General features: G+C 52.1%; 1 protein-coding gene across 3 annotated transcripts; it reads left to right on the top strand.

Annotated features, from left to right (window-relative positions):
• On the top strand, window positions 3,692-17,419 carry PI16 (peptidase inhibitor 16). Of its 3 annotated transcripts, none has more exons than XM_018038972.1 (7): window positions 3,692-3,916; window positions 9,341-9,562; window positions 12,009-12,118; window positions 12,392-12,480; window positions 13,140-13,691; window positions 14,033-14,172; window positions 16,387-17,419. In XM_018038972.1, exons 1-6 carry the CDS (start codon window positions 3,746-3,748, stop codon window positions 14,152-14,154), a joined length of 1,266 nt encoding a protein of 421 aa, XP_017894461.1. In that variant the 5' UTR covers window positions 3,692-3,745; the 3' UTR covers window positions 14,155-14,172; window positions 16,387-17,419. The 3 variants fall into 3 exon arrangements, with proteins under 3 accessions (XP_017894461.1, XP_017894460.1, XP_017894462.1); XM_018038971.1 differs by having other exon boundaries at window positions 13,140-13,820; XM_018038973.1 differs by lacking the exon at window positions 14,033-14,172.

The following is a 19,045-nucleotide window of genomic DNA, read 5'->3' as shown; positions in this document are numbered from 1 at the left end:
TTTTATTTTCTTGGGCTCCAAAATCACTGCAGACAGTGACTGCAGCCATGAAATTAAAAGACGCTCGCTCCTTGAAGGGAAAGTGATGCCCAACCTAGGCAACATATTAAAAAGCAGAGACATCACTTTGCCCACAAAGATCCACCATATAGTCAAAGCTATGGTTTTTCCAGTAGTCATGTGTGGATGTGAGAGTTGGACCATAAAGAAGGCTGAACGCCGAAGAATTGGTGCTTTCAAACTGTGGTGCTAGAGAAGACCCTGGAGAGTCCCTGGGACTGCAAGGAGATCAAACCAGTCAATCCTAAAGGAAATCAACCCTGAATATTCATTGGAAGGACTGCTGCTGAAGCTGAAGCTCCAATAATTTGGCCGCCTGAATTGAAGAGCTGACTCACTGAAAAAGACCTTGATACTGGGAAAGATTGAAGGCAAAAGAAGTGGGCAACAGAGGATGAGGTGGTTAGACAGCATCATCGACTCAATGGACATGAATTTAAGCAAACTCCGGGAGATAGTGGAGGACGGAGGAGCCTGGCACCCTGCAGTCCGTGAGATCGCAAAGAGTCTGACACAACTTAGCAACTGAACAACGATGACAGTACAAGATGCCTCCATTTTTGAATCACAAGTTCAACAGACATAAAACAATTATGCCAAACTATGTCAGATTGTAAGAGTACTTCAGTGCCCACTTCTGTCTTCTGAACCTGTTGTGCTAAGGAGGAGCAGTGACCATCTGGCAGAATGGCACTGCACCATGGACCACACTATAAGTAGCACTTACTCAAAGACTAGAGGCGAATACACACAGGTGGAATTTTTCCCCTCTTTTTGGCTTGATTTTTTGTTGTGGAATTACATTGCTATTCAAAATTTGGGGAATTCCCTGGTGGTCTAGTGGTTAGGACTCACACTTTCACTGCTGGGGCCCCTGGTTCAGTCCTTGGTCAGGGAACTAAGATCCAGGAAGCCATGCAGCAAAGCCAAAAAAAAAAAAAAGCCAGAAAAGAAAAACAATTTAAAATATGTACAGATAACAACTCAAAAAATAAATTTCCTCCAAGTCCTGGTTAAAGAGAAAAACGTACTTGACATAAACCACAGCCAAGCCTGCGTGCTTCCTCCGTCTCCTCCCCTGACTTCAGTTCCTGTCCTCCACCCCTCTGTCCCCAGTCTGCTTGCCCTCAATCTCCCTCTCTCCCCAGTGGGAGGTCCCAGGCTCTGGTGCACCCCTTCCTGGCCCCCAACATTGGGGACATCACTTCATCTCTCTAAGCATCAATTTTCTCATGTGTGGTACTTACAGTACCCACCTCAGAACTGTCATCTGAGGAGTAAATGAGATCACCCACACAGCAAGAGCTCTGAGCCCGTGGGGTGTGTGTGCGCGTGGAGTAGGGCCCTCTGGCTGCGTAGCAGTCCCCAAGCAGTCAGGCCAGCTCCGGGTCAGCTTCCCAGTCTCATTCCCATCTCACCCTCCCCTCTCAGACAAGCTGGCTCCTCCTTCCCTGCCTCCGCAGTCTACCTCCCCTCCAAGTGTACACGTCCTCCCCTTCCAGCTGTGAGCTCCCCCAGGCCAAGGGGGATCCTTCCCAGAGGAAAAGCCAGGCCAGGCTGCTGTATTATTTTTCTCTGTTAGAACTGAAGGCCCTGTAATTCCTCCCACCTGTAATAATAATAACAATACATTCATATTGGCTAACTCAGTGAGCCCTTAGTGTGTGCCAGGCACCATCCCAAGCCCTGTCTGTGTTTAAACTCATTTAATGCTCACAGCCATCCTATCAGGTAGGTTCTGTTCTAAGCCCAGTTTACAGTTAAGGAAACTGAGGCCAGCAAGCAGGGAAATAGCTTGCCCAAGGCCACCCAGATGATAAGCCCCACATTCTTATCCACAAAGCTATGCATGCTTCCTGGTGGTTTTCCTCCTTCCTGGTGGTGAGGATCGTCAGATCTTTCTTACTCACCCAGCTCAGAGCCTGGCACCATGGAGCGTGTGCGCGTACTAAGTTCTTCAGTCGTGTCCAACTCTGTGCGACCCTCTGAAATACAGCCGTCTAAGCTCCACTGTCCATGGGACTCTCTAGGCAAGAAATACTGGCGTGGTTTACCATGCCCTCCTCCAGGGGATCTTCCCCACCCAGAGAAGCTCTGTGAAACCTCTGTTAAATGAATGAATGAACGGGTGGATAAATTCTGCCCCACTTACGTGTATAGTTCACTGAGAGTGCAGGCTTCGAGGATCCCAGCTGAACTCTGGAAGTACTGGTTCCAGGACCTCTGTGATGGTCCAATGGTTAAGAATCTGCCTGCCAATGCAGGGCACATGGGGTAGATCCCTAGTCTGGGAAGATTCCACGTGCCACAGGGCAACGAAGCCTGTGCGCCACAACTACTGAAGCCTGAGTGCTCTAGAACCAGAACTCAGCAACAAGAGAAGCCCGCCCGCCACAGCTAGAGAGCCTGTGCGCAGCCACGAAGACCCAGGCAGCCAAAAGCAAATTACTTAATCAAAAAGATGACCGATTCCAGCTTCCTACCGCGTGAAGGCCAAGAGCTTGGTCCCCGCTCGGTCATTACAATGCAAGGGCTTGACCACTGCGACTGGGCCTGTTTCCCTTCCAACATCCTCCCCTCAGAGTCCTTGCTACAGTGGCTCACTCATGGCTCTGCTTTTGTGCGCTCCCCCGATTAAAAAAAAAAAAAAAACAGACATGTTCTATCTTCTATATATTCAGAGGAGGAAGGGTCCCAGCATCCCACATCCAAATAAGTACCTCAAGCACATGCATTCGCTGAGGGCACATGGAGGCCATAGTTTTATCCATAGTGAAAAACGCTATTCCAAGGCAGTGTGGTTGCTGTCTATTGTGAGGGCCTATTGTCATTTAGTCGCAAAGTTGTGTCTGACTCTTGCGACCCCATGGACTGTAGCCCACCAGGCTCCTCTGTCTATGGAATTCTCTAAGCAAGAATACTGGAGTGGGTTGCCATGCCCTCCTCCAGGGGATCTTCTCAACCCAGGGACTGAACCCACGTCTCCTGCATCACAGGCAGATTATTTACCACTGAGCCACCAGGGAAGGCCCACCGAGGGCCTGCTCTGTGCCAGGTACTGTGCTGGGTGCTTTTTGTATATCTGATCTCATTTAATCCTTCCAGCTCCATGAGGTAGGTACTATTACTGTCACTGGTTCAGTTGAGAAAACTGCCAAAAACATAGCTAGAAAAGGAGCAGAACCAGGATTCAGACTGAGGTCGGCCCAACCTTTACCAAACACACCCTGTCTTCCTCTGTCCTTCCATGAGCCACCTGCAGCTTTATCTCGCCCAGTCCTCTGAGCGTAGAGTCCATGTGGCTTCCTTCCTGTTATGTGTCCTTAGCACCCAGTGGGTGTGACCCGCGGTGCACGCAGTCATTGCAGAAGTTGCTGTGATTCTGTGGCCTGGAGGACCTGTCAGGGGGTACTGCAGAACTCACATGGCTCTTGGCCTGAGCCCCCGTTACCGAGAGAAAGGAGGCTCTGGCCAAGGACTCTTGACAGGGGAGAAACGCTGGGAGTGGACTCGGCTCTGGTCGGGACCCAAGCACCCTGCCCTCCCCAAGACATTGTGTGAGCAGGGCCAGGCCTCCAGATTCAGCCCCTCCCGCCCGCCCCAGCCAGGGTGGTGCTTGTGTAGGAAGGACTTTAAATCCAGCTGCCAGACCCCTGATCGGGAGAGGCAGAGAGGACTGGCCACCATGCACGGCTCCGGCAGCCTCCTGGCGTATCTGCTGCCACCACTGCTACTGCTGGGGGCTGCCCCAGGCCCCGCCAGGGCCCTCAGTGAGCAGGAGCAACACGTGATGGTGGAGCTGCACAACCTCTACCGAGCCCAGGTGTCCCCGCCGGCCACCAACATGCTGCAGATGGTGAGTGCAGCCCAGACCCCCGCCAGCCCCTTTCGCTCCATGAGCGGCTTCATTCACGAGTGGGTGAATCCCTCAGATTCATCTCTCTGACACAGACAGGGTCCCTGATGCCGCAGAATTCTCCGGCCCCAAAAGCAGTCTCATTATACAGATGAGGAAACTGAGGCTTAGAGGGACTTGCTGGCCCCTCAGAAGCTTGCAGGTCCCACACCTGGTAGAGCTGGGCCTGGAGGCCCTGCTTCCCGACCCAGTGACCCCTTCCCAGCACCTCCTAAAATGCACATGCCCCTGGGAGAAGGAACACAGGAAGTTCCTAACACCTGGGTGAAACCATCTTTCAAATGCCTTCCAAGGAGAGGAGAAGAACAAACAGGCAGCAGGATGGGAACCAGCACCCAGTGTAGGAGGGATGGACTAAGGAGGTGGGGTGAAAACAGGAACCAGAGGCAGAGAAGGCTCTGGATCACACCCATCAAATTCTGCTCGACCACCCAACAGGCCAGCAACTCAGGGTGAGTCCCTTAACCTGCTGTGCATGTGAGCATGCTCAGTCGCCTCAGCTGTGTCTGACTCCTGGCAACCCCATGGACCACAGCCCACCAGGCTCCTCGGTCCATGGGGTTCTCCAGGTAAGAATACTGGAGTGGGTTGCCTTGCCATCCTTCAGGGGATCTTCCCAACCCAGGGGATCAAACCCACATCTCCTCCACTGCCAGCAGATTCTTTATCACTGAGCCACCAGGGAAGGCCCCTTAGCCTAGTAAAGATCCTCAATTTCCCATCTGTAAAATGAGATCATAATTAGAGCTCTATATCAACATACGGGCTTCCGTGGTGGCTCAGCGATAAAGAATCCACCTGCCAGTGCAGGAGATGCAAGAGATGCGGGTTCAGTCCCTGGGTCGGGAAGAGCCCCTGGAGGAGGACATGGCAACCCTCTCCAGTATTCTTGCCTAGCCATGGACAGAGGAGCCTGGTGGGCTATAGTGTCCATGGGGTCGCAAAGAGTCCAACACAACTTAGCTACTAAAAGAACTAATATCAACATGACTGAATCTCAGAGATGTCATATTGAATAGGGGGAAGTGAAATCTCAAAAAATATACACATATTCATTTAAGTAGACTAAGGTATACCTACATGAGGCTTAAAAGCATGTAAAAAGTCCTGCTGCATACCGGTGGAGGACATATGCAAATGGACATACCAGTGAATGACAGAAGCCAGATTTGGGGAGGTGGTTACCACTGTCAGAGGGGGAGTTATTTGATGCAGGCTTAGGGGACAGGATGCTCAGGATTAAAAGACATAAAGTGAGCGATTGACCCCTTTTTCTGCCCCCTGCCGAAGGCTAGACCGGCCCATCTTCTCCAATCACCCTTAGGTGGGGAGCAGTGTCCAGGGCCCTTTAGCTGGTGCCGAAGAACAAGGCTGCACCTGTGGGGTCCAAGCCCAGAGTTCTAACAGCTCTGTACAGCCTGGTTCAGTGACTCTGGGTGAAGTGACCCTCAAAAGCCTCTGTTTCCCGACCACATGGCGCTGGCAACCCCTGCCCTGGGGTCAGACAGGAAGACCTGTGAGAAAGATCTACAGCTCTGCAGGTGCACACAGCATCCCCCTTCCCAGTTCTGTCGGCCTTGGCAACCGACAGGAGCTGCAGACAACAAATTAGGAGCCCCTGGTGCTGGGACCAGGGCTTCCCTGGTGGCTCAGTTGGTAAAGAATCCGCCTGCAATTTGGGAGACCTGGGTTCTATCCCTGGGTTGGGAAGATCCCCTAGAGGAGGGCATGGCAACCCACTCCAGTATTCCTGCCTGGAGAATCCCATGGACAGAGGAGCCTGGCGGGCTACAGTTCCTGGGGTCTCAAAGAGTTGCACACGACTGGGTGACTAAGCACAGCACAGATGCTGGTACCAGCTCTTCCTACAGTTCCCTGATTGAGGCCTGGAACTCATTGTTGGGCCTTGGTTTCCCCATCGGTAGGTTCCTGATGCCCTACATTCTTGCTGGCTAAGACTGGGGGCAACACAGGCTGGGAACTGCTTTGCAGTCAGAATTGGACCTCAGGAGTGGGGCAACAGTTTCTGAAGCAGTTCAGATACTGACAAGATGTGCTGCTGCCTGGTAGGAAGTGGTCTGAGGAAGAGGGGATAAGGCTGGACTGGGACATCAGGCTAAACTTGGGACAAGGTTCAGGCTCAGCTTCAGCAGTGATAAATTCGAGACTCTGGAGTTAGATGGCCTGGGTTCACAATTGACTTTGCCCTTTATTAGCTGTGTGACCTCAGCCAAGTTACTTATCCTCTCTGTGCCCCAGCTGTAAATCAGAGATGACAACACTATAACAATCCTCTTAGGGTGGGTGTAAGGACAAAATGAGTGACTATGTGTAAAGTACTTAGAACAGTGCCTGGCACACAGTGAGTGCTCAACAAGTGATACAGAAGAGGGAACGGCTCCAGGGTGAGGCAGGTGGGTATCATCATAGACTCTTCTCTCTCCTTCAGCCTCCAAGCCTAATTATCACCACTTTTACCTCCCAGAAGGCCCAACTGTTCTTGAATCGCATCTCCTCTCACCCTCTACCATCTCTTTGACACAACCCTGGTTCAGTGTTTCTTTTCCCATGGACTTCTAAAACAGCCTCTACCTGCTTCCCCAGCCTCTGGCCTCTACAACCAGCATGAAGGTCCGATACATTGGTCTGACCTTGCTCAAAACCCTTCCTTGGCCCCCAGTGGCTCCCTGCTGCCTCCAGCTAAAGCCCCAGCCCCTGAGAGGCCCTGCTCTGGGTGTCTGGCCCTGCCTCCTGCCCCTCCAGCCTTGCCTCATGCACACCTTCTTCCTCTGTAACCCAGCAGCTGTCGCCCCCCGCCAAGACCTGGTGTCCCCTCTCCACCTCTTGGTTCATGCTTTGCTGGCTCACGACGCCTTTCCCCCCTCCGCCTGGCAGTGCCTCACTTTTAACACTTAGCTTCATGTCTCCTCTCCATCCTCGTGCACATATGCTCAGTCGCTCGGTCGTGTCCGACTCTGTGCGACCCCATGGGCTGTAGCCCACCAGGCTCCTCTGTCCACGGGATTCTCCGGGCAAGAATCATGGTGTGGGTTGCCATGCCCTCCTCTAGTCTCCATCCTCTGCTGCTGCTGCTGCTAAATCGCTTCAGTCGTGTCTGACTCTGTGCGACCCCATAGACGGCAGCCCACCAGGCTCCCCCGTCGCTGGGATCCTCTAGGCAAGAACACTGGAGTGGGTTGCCATTTCCTTCTCCAATGCATGAAAATGAAAAGTGAAAGTAAAGTCACTCAGTCGTGTCCGACTCTTTGCCACCCCACAGGCCGTAGCCCACCAGGCTCCTCTGTCCACGGGATTCTCCAGGCAAGAATCATGGTGTGGGTTGCCATGCCCTCCTCTAGTCTCTATCCTCAGGATGGGCTAAATGGCTCTCTTTGGTAAAGGTTACGCCATCGCAAAGCTGTCAGTTACCACATAGTGGCCTAATTAATGGTTTATAACACTAAGATCTTGGGATTCTTAGTTCTGGCCGTCACCCCAGGGCTGGCATAGTGCCCAGGACTGTTGAAAGAATGAATGAGTGAATGAATGGACTTGCTTTCAGATGGTGACCAACCGGCTACTGTGGGTGGGTGTTGTGACCCTTGAGCCTCTCCACAAGGGTCTCTGGACAACTGAGAAGCCTTAAGACCCACAGGAGTGACTCTCTAATGGTGGGGCTCAAGGCATCCAGTTGGAACAGAAATTACAGCCAAGGTCTGTAGAGGAGCCTGCTTTCTTGAGCAGGGCTGTGTCATAGACGTCAACAGCAGACAAATGTCTGCTGAGCACCTGCTCTATGCCGGCCACCCTGAAGGAGCTTATGCTCTAGTCTGGAGCCCCGAAGGGCATCCCAGACACCCTGAGCCAGGCCCCTTTCCCCCTCCCTGTTCTCCACCATTCCCCATTTGCGAGAACCTCAGAGACCAGGGACTTGGGGCAAAAATGCCCACAGAGGGGAAGGGGATTCACCCGAAAGCTACAGCGGTAGAGCTATCCCACCAGGGTTCCCATTCCTGCCCCAGGCAGCTGCTCTTGAGAACCGTGTCGTGCGTTGGGGGAGGAGTGGGTGTGACCATGTGGCCCCCTCCCTTCAGGGTCACCCACGCTCTTGGCTCTTTATGGGACGTCTGGCTCCTGCAGCTGGCGGGGCCCCCAGAGGGTGGAGCGAGAGTTGCTGCCAGGCCATCCATTTCCAGGAGAGGCCAAGAACAAAGTTTAATGGGATCCAGGCTTCCCTCCTCAATCCTTTGGTCAGATGCTTCGTTAATTCCCTCTTCCCACCCACACTGGGCCTGTCCTCCCTGCCAGGGACACAAAACCTCTGCGGTCCCTTAACCTGAAATGCCCCCTCCTACCATCTCACCGGAGGTCCCCACTGGAGAACCCTGCCTGTGGGACTAGATGGCTCTCTGGGCCACCAAAGCTCTGAAATACTTCTCTCAGTGGGCGTTGCACAGAGACTTCGTTTTCTTGGGGAAAGTGGTTGTTTAGTTGACAAGAGAGCAACTGGGAGGAAAGCCTGAAGCTAGAAAAGCCACAGAGGCCGTGCTGTCCCAGGAGGAGTGAGTGAAAGTGTCAGTCGCTCAGTTGTGTCTGACTCTTTGCAACCCCATGGACTGTAGCCCTTCAGGCTCCTCTGTCCATGGAATTCTCCAGGCAAGAATACTGGTGTGGTTTGCCAGGGGATCTTCTTCAGGGGATCCCCTTCTCCAGGGGATCTTCCCGACCCAGGGGTCAAACTCAGGTCTTCTGCATTGCAAGCAGATTCTTAATGATCCGAGCCACGGAGGGTGGGAGGTTAAAGGGGAGTGCTGGCCCCTCAGTCAGATTTCTGGTGGGTGGGCAGAGGGAGCAGAATGGCTGAATAAACCACCCAGCCCCGAAACATCTCACTGGACATCTGGTGCTTCAGGACAGTTCAGGCAGCCCTGGCAGGGCACCACAAGCCACCTTTCACGTAGACAGATATTAGTATTAATTAATAATTCCACTGTCAAAAACATCATCCCATTTAGTCTTCCCAAAGTCTTATGAGAGTTCAGAAAGGTAGGCAATCTGTCTAAAACCACACAGTTGAGGAATGGTCCCAAGCTTGGCTAATTCCTCCCGACCTGGGGTGCCACCCTCCCACCTCCCCACAGAAGCCTACCGGGACCAGAGTTCTGCTCCAGATCACCGCCAGGAGTCACCCCACAACGAGGGGAGGGCCTTCCTTCTCCAGAGGGCCCCCAGGACACCCTCAGTCTCCTATCCTCACCCCCACAGAATCGTGGGCATCCTCCCCTCCGCTCTCCCACCCTCCTCTCCAGCCTCCCCTGAGCCCGAGGCGTCCTCACCTCCCTGATCCCTGACCCGCCCCTGCAGAGGTGGGACGAGGAGCTGGCCGCCTTCGCCAAGGCCTACGCGCAGCAGTGCGTGTGGGGCCACAACAAGGAGAGGGGGCGACGCGGCGAGAACCTGTTTGCCATCACGGGCGAGGGGCTGGACGTGCCGCTGGCCATGGAGGAGTGGCACCACGAGCGCGAGCACTACAACCTCAGCGCCATCAGCTGCGCCGCGGGCCAGATGTGCGGCCACTACACGCAGGTGAGGGGCTGGCCGGGAGGGCGGGGCCGGCAGGGAGGGCGGGGCCATGGCAATGGGGCGGGGCCCCACGGCGATAGGCGGAGCCATATGGCAGTGGGCGTGGCTCCACTGCAACGGGCGGGGTCACCTCTCCCCTCAGGTAGATTCCAGAAGTCCGGAAGCCCCGGCTTCCATCCTTCAGTCGTCTCTCCACAGCAATTCGGGTGTTGTCCAGGCCCCCAACGAAGTTCTGTTTCTCACGAACCATCTTCAGGTGTCTCTTTTGCAAACCTAGGCGGCTCCCCCTCTCTTGGCCTTCTGGTCCTGAAGAGACCTGAATTAGGTGCTCCCGAAGCCTTTCTCCTGGAGGATAGTTACTGTGCCAGGCGATCCTGACCAAACTCCAAGCAATATTGTCCGCTGGCCGAGGTTACACACGGCTGTTTGTCCCAACAGTAAACACATCCCTCCTTTCTCCGGTCCCTCTCTTGTCATTTCTCAGAGTGTCCAAGTTGCTCCTTCTTATCTGCTAGGGATTGATAAAGCAAATACACAATCTTAATTTTGTCTTTAAAAACGACATGCAAAAAAAAAAAAAAAAACCGACATGCAAAATAAGAGAATCAGTTCAGTCGCTCAGTCGTGTCTGACCCTTTGCTACTCCACGGACTGCAGCATGCCAGGCCTCCCTGTCCATCACCAATTCCTGGAGCTTGCTCAAACTCATGTCCATTGAGTCAGTGATGCCATCCAACCATCTCATCCTCTGTCCTGCCTTCAATCTTTCCTGGCATCAGGGTCTTTTCCAATGAGTCAGTTCTTCCATCGAGTGGCCAAAGTACTTGTAGCTTCAGCCTCAGCATCAGTCCTTCCAGTGAATATCCAGAACTAATTTTCTTTAGGATTGACTGGTTGGATCTCCTTGCAGTCCAAGGGGACTCTCGAGAGTCTTTTCAAACACCACAGTTCAAAAGCATCAATTCTTTGCGCCCAGCTTTCTTTGAGGTCCAACTCTCACATCCATGCATGACTACTGGACAGACCATAGCTTTGATGAGACCGACCTTTGTTGGCAAAGTAATGTCTCTGCTTTTTAATATGCTGTCTAGGATGGTCATAGCTTTTCTTCCAAGGAGCGAGCGTCTTAATTTCATGGCTGTAGTCACCATCTGCACCACTGATTTTGGAGCCCAAGGAAATAAAGTCTGCCACTGTTTCCATTGTTTCCCCAACTATTTGCCATGAAGTGATGGGATCGGATGCCATGATCTTAGTTTTTTGAATGTTGAGTTTTAAGCTAGGTTCTAATAATTTTAAAATAAGAGAATAATAAATAAATAAAATTTAAAAAAGAGAATACATGGTCACGGAGTGAAGGTTTCAGAGAGCCTTCTGAGAGTATTTCCTGACTCTTGCAGTCACTCATTGCTTTACTGCATTTTGAAAGCTTGCATTTGCGGACAAGGGGTGTAGGGGTGTGTGGAGAGAGATTAACTTTAGTATTATTAAATTCTTTTTTTCTCTCCTCCCAATGCTCTTTTGTTGTTCAAACAATAACATGACAAATTTTTTCAAAAGGAAAAGGAAATGAACCAGCCACCTTCCCACCCATATCCACCAGTTCCACTTTCCAGTGTTTCTTTTGGGTGGTATTTTTAGTGCTGATCTTCAGGGAAGGAAATCCCAACATCACCCATCCAGAGCAGGAAGTTGTGAAACCCCAGCCCTCCCTGCCCTCTTCCACCTCTCACATGCCCATACATATATCTGCCGGCAGGAATTGCTGGCAGAACCAGCAGGAGAGGACTGCCCCGCCTCCACCCCTGTGTTCTCTCAGGCTGAGTGCGTCTGCATTCGGGTCATTTCTGCCTGGCAGAAGCTCAACAGTGGTACCTACGGAACTCTCAGCTGAGTCAAGCCGCAAGACCCCAGTCCTGGGAGGTTGTGCAAAGTTAACAGTGAGAGCCTTATCTTACCACACAAACGAAACAAAACCAACCAAACAAAAATAACTGGCTTCAGATTGGGTGACTCCGGGGCAGACTGAAATTAGAAATAGCAAAGGGAGGCTATATTGGCTTGTTTCAGCCAGTGGCAGTGCAAAAGGTTGTTTCGATTTGTTGCTAAAGTTTAAGATTCTCCTGTTTAAGATTCACCCGTTTAAGATTCATTGGTTTACGTTCCTTATTTAAAATGTAAGGGACTCTAGGAAGAGCCCTCAGGAAGAATTCATGAGGGTCTGTCAAAGGGGAAGGTTTTCAGAGGGATAGAGTCCTGGTGAAATAGTGTGTGTGGTTGGTTGAGAGTAGACTGCCTGGGACAGTTTTGTCCTGAAGCCGTGTGTCCTCGGGAATCTGGCTCTTACATATAGGGTTCCTCCTCTCTCACGCACGGAAGGCTGATGTAGAGAGACGCTAGCTAGGAGCCAGCTTGCCCAGGCTAAACTGTTGGGTTTGCCTTCCTTCAGGTGGTCTGGGCCAAGACAGAGAGGATTGGCTGTGGCTCCCACTTCTGTGAGAAGCTCCAGGGCGTTGAGGAGACCGACATCCACTTGCTGGTTTGCAACTATGAGCCCCCGTGAGTGTGGTAGGGAGCCCTGGGGGAAGGGGGTGGGCAAGAGCCAAGGGCAGGGCCGTGCTGGACACAGTCTTGGGAAGAGGAAGCGGGCTGATCTGGGGCCCATCTCCTGGGGAGCTACGAGGGCACCGATGGAGTCTGCTCTCATCGGTCCAGCAAGTTAGTTCAGGGCGAGTAAGACCCAGGGAGCACTTCTAGAGAAGGCGTGTATATGAGGGACAGGGTCGGGGTTGGCAGGGACCTTGCCCCCAGCATCCTCCTCACCTCCTGCAGGGGGAACGTGAAGGGCCAGAGGCCCTACCAAGAAGGGACTCCATGCTCCCAATGTCCCTTGGGCTACCACTGCAAAAACTCCCTTTGTGGTGAGTCCGGTTGGGGTGGGGAGGCGTGGCACAGGGGGAAGGGAGGTGGGGAAGGAAGGTGAGGGAGGGGGACGCCCACTGGCTGGTCTAGAGCCTCCTGTGGCTCCAGAGCAGCTGTGTGGGGCCACAGGAGGAACCCCTCAGCAGCCCCAACGTGTCCAGGTTCCCAAGCCTACTTGGCCTGCTTTGCCCTCCTTGCATATCCACTTTGGTGCCCTGGCATTCCAAGTGACCAACTTCCTACCCTTCAAGCAGAGGGTGGAGGAGTTGGGGGCTCCCCGAGTGAGTGCAAGGGTGGGGGTGGGGGTGTGTGCCCAGATTGGTGGTCAGAGGGACCAGGGCCTGAGATGCAATGGGTGTGCTAGGAACAGTAACCCAGCTGAAGTCCCCTGTGGAAGTGGAAGTGCGAGAGTGGAGAGGGGAGGACTTGGACAAGGAGGTGGGTGGAGGGGCAAATGTCAGTCACAAGAAACAGCAATGAGGGACATATTCGCTGGAGAGGGTGTGTGCGTGCATGTGTGTGTGTGTGTGTGTGTGTGTGTGTGTGTCTGTGTGTGTGTCTTCGCAGTACATTTGGTCTCCTCACCTTGACTGTGGTGGGGTGAGAAATGCAGGATCCTGTTTGCAGCACTAATGCCAGGCCTTGCCTCTCTTCTCAGAACCCATCAGAGGCCCGGAAGAGGCTCAGGATTTGTCTTCCCTGGTACCTGAGGCCCCATCTTCCCTAGCAACAGAAGCTTCAAGCTCTAGGAAAGAGGGGATCGATTCTTCCTTAGCAACAGAACCTCAACCCTTCTTGGTAACAGAGGTCTCAGGCTCCCTGGCAACAAAGGTTCTATCTTCTGTAGAAACCAAGGCCCCATCTTCCTTAGTAACGGAACACTCCCCTTTCACGGCAACAAAGACTCCACTTTCCTTAGCAACTAAGGTCCCTTTTGTTTTGGCCACTCACAACCTGCCCTCCTTGGATAAGTGGCCACCTACCCTCCTCCCCAAATCAACCCGTGATCCCATCCCCAAATCGGCAGACAAAGAGGCCAGCAGTACAAGAATGCCTTCCAGGATCCCGGAGAGTTCTCTGCACCCCAAGATATCCTTGATGGGGACACGGGAGCTGCTACCTCTCTCCCAGGAGGAGGGTGAGGCTGAGGCCGAGTTGCCTCATTCCAGTGAGACCTTGGCCTCAGTCTTTCCAGCCCAGGACAAGCCAGGTGAGCTGCAGCCCGCACTGAAGCACAAAGGGCACTCCTCCTCCAAGTCCCTGTCCAAGTCCCCCAGCGCCTCTGCCACCGCCAATGCCATGGGCGGGCGCACCCTGGCCTTGCAGTCCTCCTTGCCAGGTAAGGCCTGTAGAGCCCATCCCACCTCCCCTCAGAGCTGCAGAATGTCAGCACCCTGCTCGAGCATAGGTGGTGTGGGCAAGGAGGGGCGTGCACCCCCCGAGTAAGAGCTTCCTCCCTGGCTGCTGCGTCCCCATGTGTGTGCCGGGTAGGGTGGGCAGGAGGGCGGGGAGAGATGTCCAGGCTGAGGCCAAGCCTCTCCCTTCCTGCAGATGTGGAGGGCCCTGGAAAGCATGGCGTCAGATCAGGGTCAAATGCGAGCCCTGGGCACGTCGGGGGCCTCCTCCTGGGACTGCTGCTACTGCTTCCCCTGGTGTTGGCTGGAATCTTCTGAAGGGGTCACCACTCAAAGGCAAGGCCTCACAGGGGGATCCCTCGCCTCTGGATTGTTTTCCTCCAATAAGAGACCACCGTTTCCTGGGAGGTCCTCTCTGGGACCCAGCAGCCCTCCTTCACCCCAGCCCAACGGCAGGCCAGAGGCCTTGTGCCCACAGGAGGCCTCTACAGGGCCGACCCCTGGCACTGCCCCATGAGCGCCTCTGCCTCTGGGGAGGTGCTCCCCTTAGCCAGCTGCAGGTGGCTCTGAGCAAGTTCCTGTGGCCTCCAGGACCAGCTCTCCAGGTGTCCTGTGGTCACAGTCCCGCTCTTCCGGGAACAGGTCTCAGGGCTTCCCAGGGACCCCTCGGCCCCTTCCAGTCCCCTGGCCTCTCCCTTAGGCCATCAGAGCCTGGACCTGTTCCCAGGAGTGCTTCCTGCCTTCTCAGGGTGAAGAGGTCAGCCGCCTCCAGCCATCTCCCCTACCTGTCCCCAGCCCTCCCCAAATGAGACGCTTCATGGCCAAAGTCCCTCTGGAAGGGAAAGGCTGTGGCTTCATGGCCGAAGTCCCTCGGGAAGGGAAAGGCTGCGGGGCATGTGTCTGATCCAAATCCACAGACCTCTCTGGGAGCACAGGGCCTGGCCGCTGTGAGCTCAGGTTGCTGCCCACTGACTGCACGCATCACCTGGGCCCCTCCGGTTCCTCCCTTCTCAGTCTGGGGTGGGGTTGGGGGAATGAGGATTCTGGGGAGGTCTCTGCCTGCCTTGGCCTTGGGTTGTCTGCTGAGGCAAGATAAGGGTTCTCCCTGAGAGTCCCCCTCCCTGAACTTGCCTGTTTAGCTGGCAGGGGCTGCTGAGGGGCAGATGAAGGACAAGCCCCATCTGCGAGGGGTTCTATAGGTGGGCAGGGACCAGGGAAGGGAGGCGGCCCCTGACTCCGGAATAAAAGCCTGTGTATGAGCGCTGGTCTCCGTGCTTGTGAAGGGTGGGGGGCAGGGGAGGGCTCACTGGGGGGCCCTAGGAGACTCACATGTTCCGCTGCTGACCCACAACAACCATTCCCTCTTCTTCACACCCCATGTCCCCCCAAACAGTCCACTGAGTTCTTTGAAGCACTTTTCCAACTGCACACCTTCTCCAACAAAAAAAATCTTCAGGTAGCCAGCGGGAGGTAGACAGGGCCAAGGAAAGGCCAAGGGCATTGGGCTCTCCCGGCCCAGTTGGGTTCGTGACCCAAGATGGGAGCAGCACACAACCTCTTCTTGGGGGTGCTGCTGCCCAGGCCCATCCTGGATGCAAGGTCAGCAACGCACCTCAGGAATGGCTGGGCCAACCCCTGGGACGTGGAGGGGTCCTGAGAAAGGGCTCTGGAGTTCCAGACACCTGCCTCCCCACAACACTACCCCAGGGAAGCACAGGATTGTCTAGAAGTGCTGTGGGGCAGGAGACCACAAGTGTGTGTGTGCATAGAGCTCACAGTGGTAGGTGAGGAGGGCAGCTCGGGACCCAGCTGGGGCTGGTGGGGAGGGGTGGGCAACCGGCTCCAGGCAAAGCTGGGCTGTGAACAGTTAAACAGGAAATCAGCCCAGAGCTGCACACTGCATGTGTGTATGTGTGTGTGTACATACATATATTTATGAGATATCGATATCTATATACATACACACATATGTGATATATATATATTAAGAAATAACTCATAGAACATGAAAGTCACTGATTTATAGTTATCACTCAATGGTTTTTAGTATATTCACAGGGTAAGGCAACTATCACAATTTTAGAACATTTTTATCACCCCAAACAAGAACCCCGTACCTGTCGACAGCCCCTTTCTCCTTTCCTCCACCCGCCAGCCCCTGCCCTAAACAACCACGCATCTACTGTCTCTATGCGCTTGTCTATTCTGACATTTTGTACCAAGAGAACCATAGAATATGTGGGCTTTTGTATCTGGCTCCTTTCACTTAGCATATGTTCAAGGTTCATCCACATTGTGGCATGAAACAGTACTGTATTCCTTCTGATTACCAAGTAATATTCCTTTATATGAAATTTAACTTCATCCATTCATCAACTGGTAGACACTGGGTGTGTTCTACAATTTGGCGATTGTAAGTGATGCTGCTGTAAACATTCATATGAAAGTTTTTGTATGGTCATACGTCTTCACTTCTCTTGGGTACGTACTGGGAGTGGTATCATACGGTTAACTCTGGTCATATAGTAACTCTATGTTTAATTCTTTCAGGTACTGCCAAAGACTACTTTCCAAAGTGACTGCACCATTTTACAATCCCAGCAGCAATGTACAAGGGTTTCAATTTCTCCACATTACCAACACTTGTCTTTTTTGATTATAGTCATCGTAGCAAGCATGAAGTAGTATCTTGCTGTGGTTTTGATTTTCATCTCCCCGATGGCTAATGATGTTGAGCATCTTTCCATGTACTTAGTGGCCATCTGTATTTTTCTTTGGAGAAATGTCTGCTCAAGTCTTTTGCCCATTTTTTAACTGGAGTATTTGTCTTTTGAGTTGTAGGGATTTCCTTCTATATTCTAGATACAAGTCCCCTATCAGATAAATGATTTGCAGACATTTTTTCTTATTCTATGGGTTGTCTTTTCTTGATGGTATCCTTCAAACATAAAAGTTGCTCATTTTGATGACTTCTGGCATCAATGTTTTTTTTTATTTGTGCTTTTGGTGTTATAGCTAAGAAACCCTTGCCTAATCCAAGGTCATAGAGATTTATGCCTATGTTTTAAGAGTTTTGTAGTTAATTGTGTGAATTAAAATGTAAATGTTTATTTCTAGACTCTCAATCATATTCCATTGATTTATGTATTTCTCTTTATGCTATTACCTACCACACCATCTTCATTACTGTAGTATTGCAGTTAAGTTTTGAAATTGGTAAATGTAAGTCCTCCAACTTTGATTTTTTTTTCCAAGATTGTTTAGGCTATTCTACGTCCCTTGAATTTCCATATAAGTTTTAGGACCAGCTTGTCAAATTTCTGCAAAATTTTTATAGGGATTATGTAATCCATCATTGTAACAATGTTAAGGCTTCTAATCTAAGAACATGCGATGTCTCTCCATTTATTTAGGTTTTCTTTACTTTCAACAATGTTTTATAGTTTCCAAAATAAAAATTTTGTAATTTTTTTGTTAAATTTGTTTATAAGCATTTTATTTTTATGTTGTTGTAAATGAGACTGTTTCATTAATTTCATTTCATTCTGATTACAAGCATACAGAAATACAATCAACTTTATATTAAACACAACCTTATTGAATTCATTTGTTATAACACCATTTTTTAGTGGCTTCCTTAGATTTCCTATATACATGATCGTGTCATCTGCAGAGTTTTACTTCTGCCTTGAAACCCAGATAACTTTTCATTTTCTTGCCTAACTGCCCTGGCTAGACCCTCCAGTACAATGTCAAGTAATGGCCCGTCAAGTAATGGAAAGGCCTGTCAGTTTTTTCTTATTCCTGACCTTAATGGGGAAAACATTCCACCATTTGGTAAAATATTAACTATGGGTTTTTTCACAGATGCCGTTTATCAGGTTGGAGAAGCTCTCTTCTTAGGTATTTGAATGTTTTCATCATGAACAGATGTTGAGTTTTATTAAACACTGTGCCTATTGAGATGATCACGTGGGTTTGTTCCTTCTACGGGAGAAAGTGTGACACTAACTGATTTCCAGAGGCTGACCCTGCTTGCCTTCCCGAGGCGGGAAGGGCATCATCTCTGCTTTCCTGAGTCTGTTTTCTCAAGCTAGCCCCAAGTCCTGTGAGGCGCTCAGCTGAGGGAGCCTCGGGGTAGAGCCAGCGGGTGGAGGCCTAAGCCACCTCCCTCCTTTTTGGGGTGGGATCGGCCGGCGTCCCGCCAATAAACGGCACCTGTGTCCACAGCCTTCAGGAAACCTGTCATGTCAGGGACCTCTTTGGAGATTTTTGGGAAATAACTGAAGCCAAGAGACGATATCCCAGAGTAGACAGGCAGGGCTCTGACAACTGGCCAGGAGTACGGGTGGTGGGGAGAGGGGCTGAGATGAGAATGGGAGGGCATGTTCAAAAAGAGGGGGAAGGCAGTCTTGGACCCTGAGCCCTGGGGACCAGAGTGGGCTGGGTCTGCTCCTGTGCACTGCCGCATGGCTCCCAGATCTCTGCACACAGCCACGGGCTCCAGTGGGGCCCTGCGCACGCCACCGCTGCCTTTACATGGGATGTGGGCTTCAGCACAAGGGGTCCCGAAAGGCCTGTCAGGGGACCTTCCCGCTTTGTCCACTGGAATTAGGTTTTCCAGGAGGGGAGGGAGGTGTCCACAAGGATATTCCCACTCCCGTCACCTCTCCTTTTGCAGACAGCTCCACCCTTCCCGTACCCCAGTTCGATCCACTCTGTTTTCTCAGATCAGGACCTTGTCACTCTAGTTTTCAGGACTGGGAGAAACATGCCAGGTGCTATGGCAGGTTAGGGGAGCGGGTGGCAGGGGAGGATTCAATTCTCAAAGAATGAAAGGTCCAGGAAACAAGGGGAGCATTTAACATATCCAATACATGCACCTGAATACTGAACTGAAAATGGTTAGCAATTGCTCAACTAAAAACTGAGATGGAGTATCAAAGGTGATTCTCTTGCCATTTCCGGATGTGAAAGATAACCCGGGAAATGTAGTCGAGCCTGAAATTCAGAAATCCTGGGGTATTACCTGGGAATGGCACTGCCTCTCCTCAAAGCGACTCGCCAGGCCCACCCAGGCTGGCTCTTTACCTCGGTGGCTTCTCCAAACACCTGGGAGGAGGCGGCTGCCAGAGGGAGGGGTTCTTAGGACTAGCTCAGCTCTGACTCTTGAATCTGGGGGCCTATAGGAAGCAATTAATCCAAGAAC

The sequence above is a fragment of the Capra hircus genome, chromosome 23, assembly GCF_001704415.2.
Source record: "Capra hircus breed San Clemente chromosome 23, ASM170441v1, whole genome shotgun sequence".
Taxonomy (NCBI): Eukaryota; Metazoa; Chordata; class Mammalia; order Artiodactyla; family Bovidae; genus Capra; species Capra hircus.
This window is presented reverse-complemented; position numbering and strand designations above follow the sequence as displayed.

Coding starts and splice junctions, on each gene's coding strand:
- PI16 (XM_018038971.1), top strand. CDS start 3,746: ATGCACGGCTCCGGCAGCCTCCTGGCGTATCTGCTGCCACCACTGCTA. Junction 12,119..12,391: donor GTTTGCAACTATGAGCCCCC/GTGAGTGTGGTA, acceptor CACCTCCTGCAG/GGGGAACGTGAAGGGCCAGA. Junction 12,481..13,139: donor CTGCAAAAACTCCCTTTGTG/GTGAGTCCGGTT, acceptor CTCTCTTCTCAG/AACCCATCAGAGGCCCGGAA.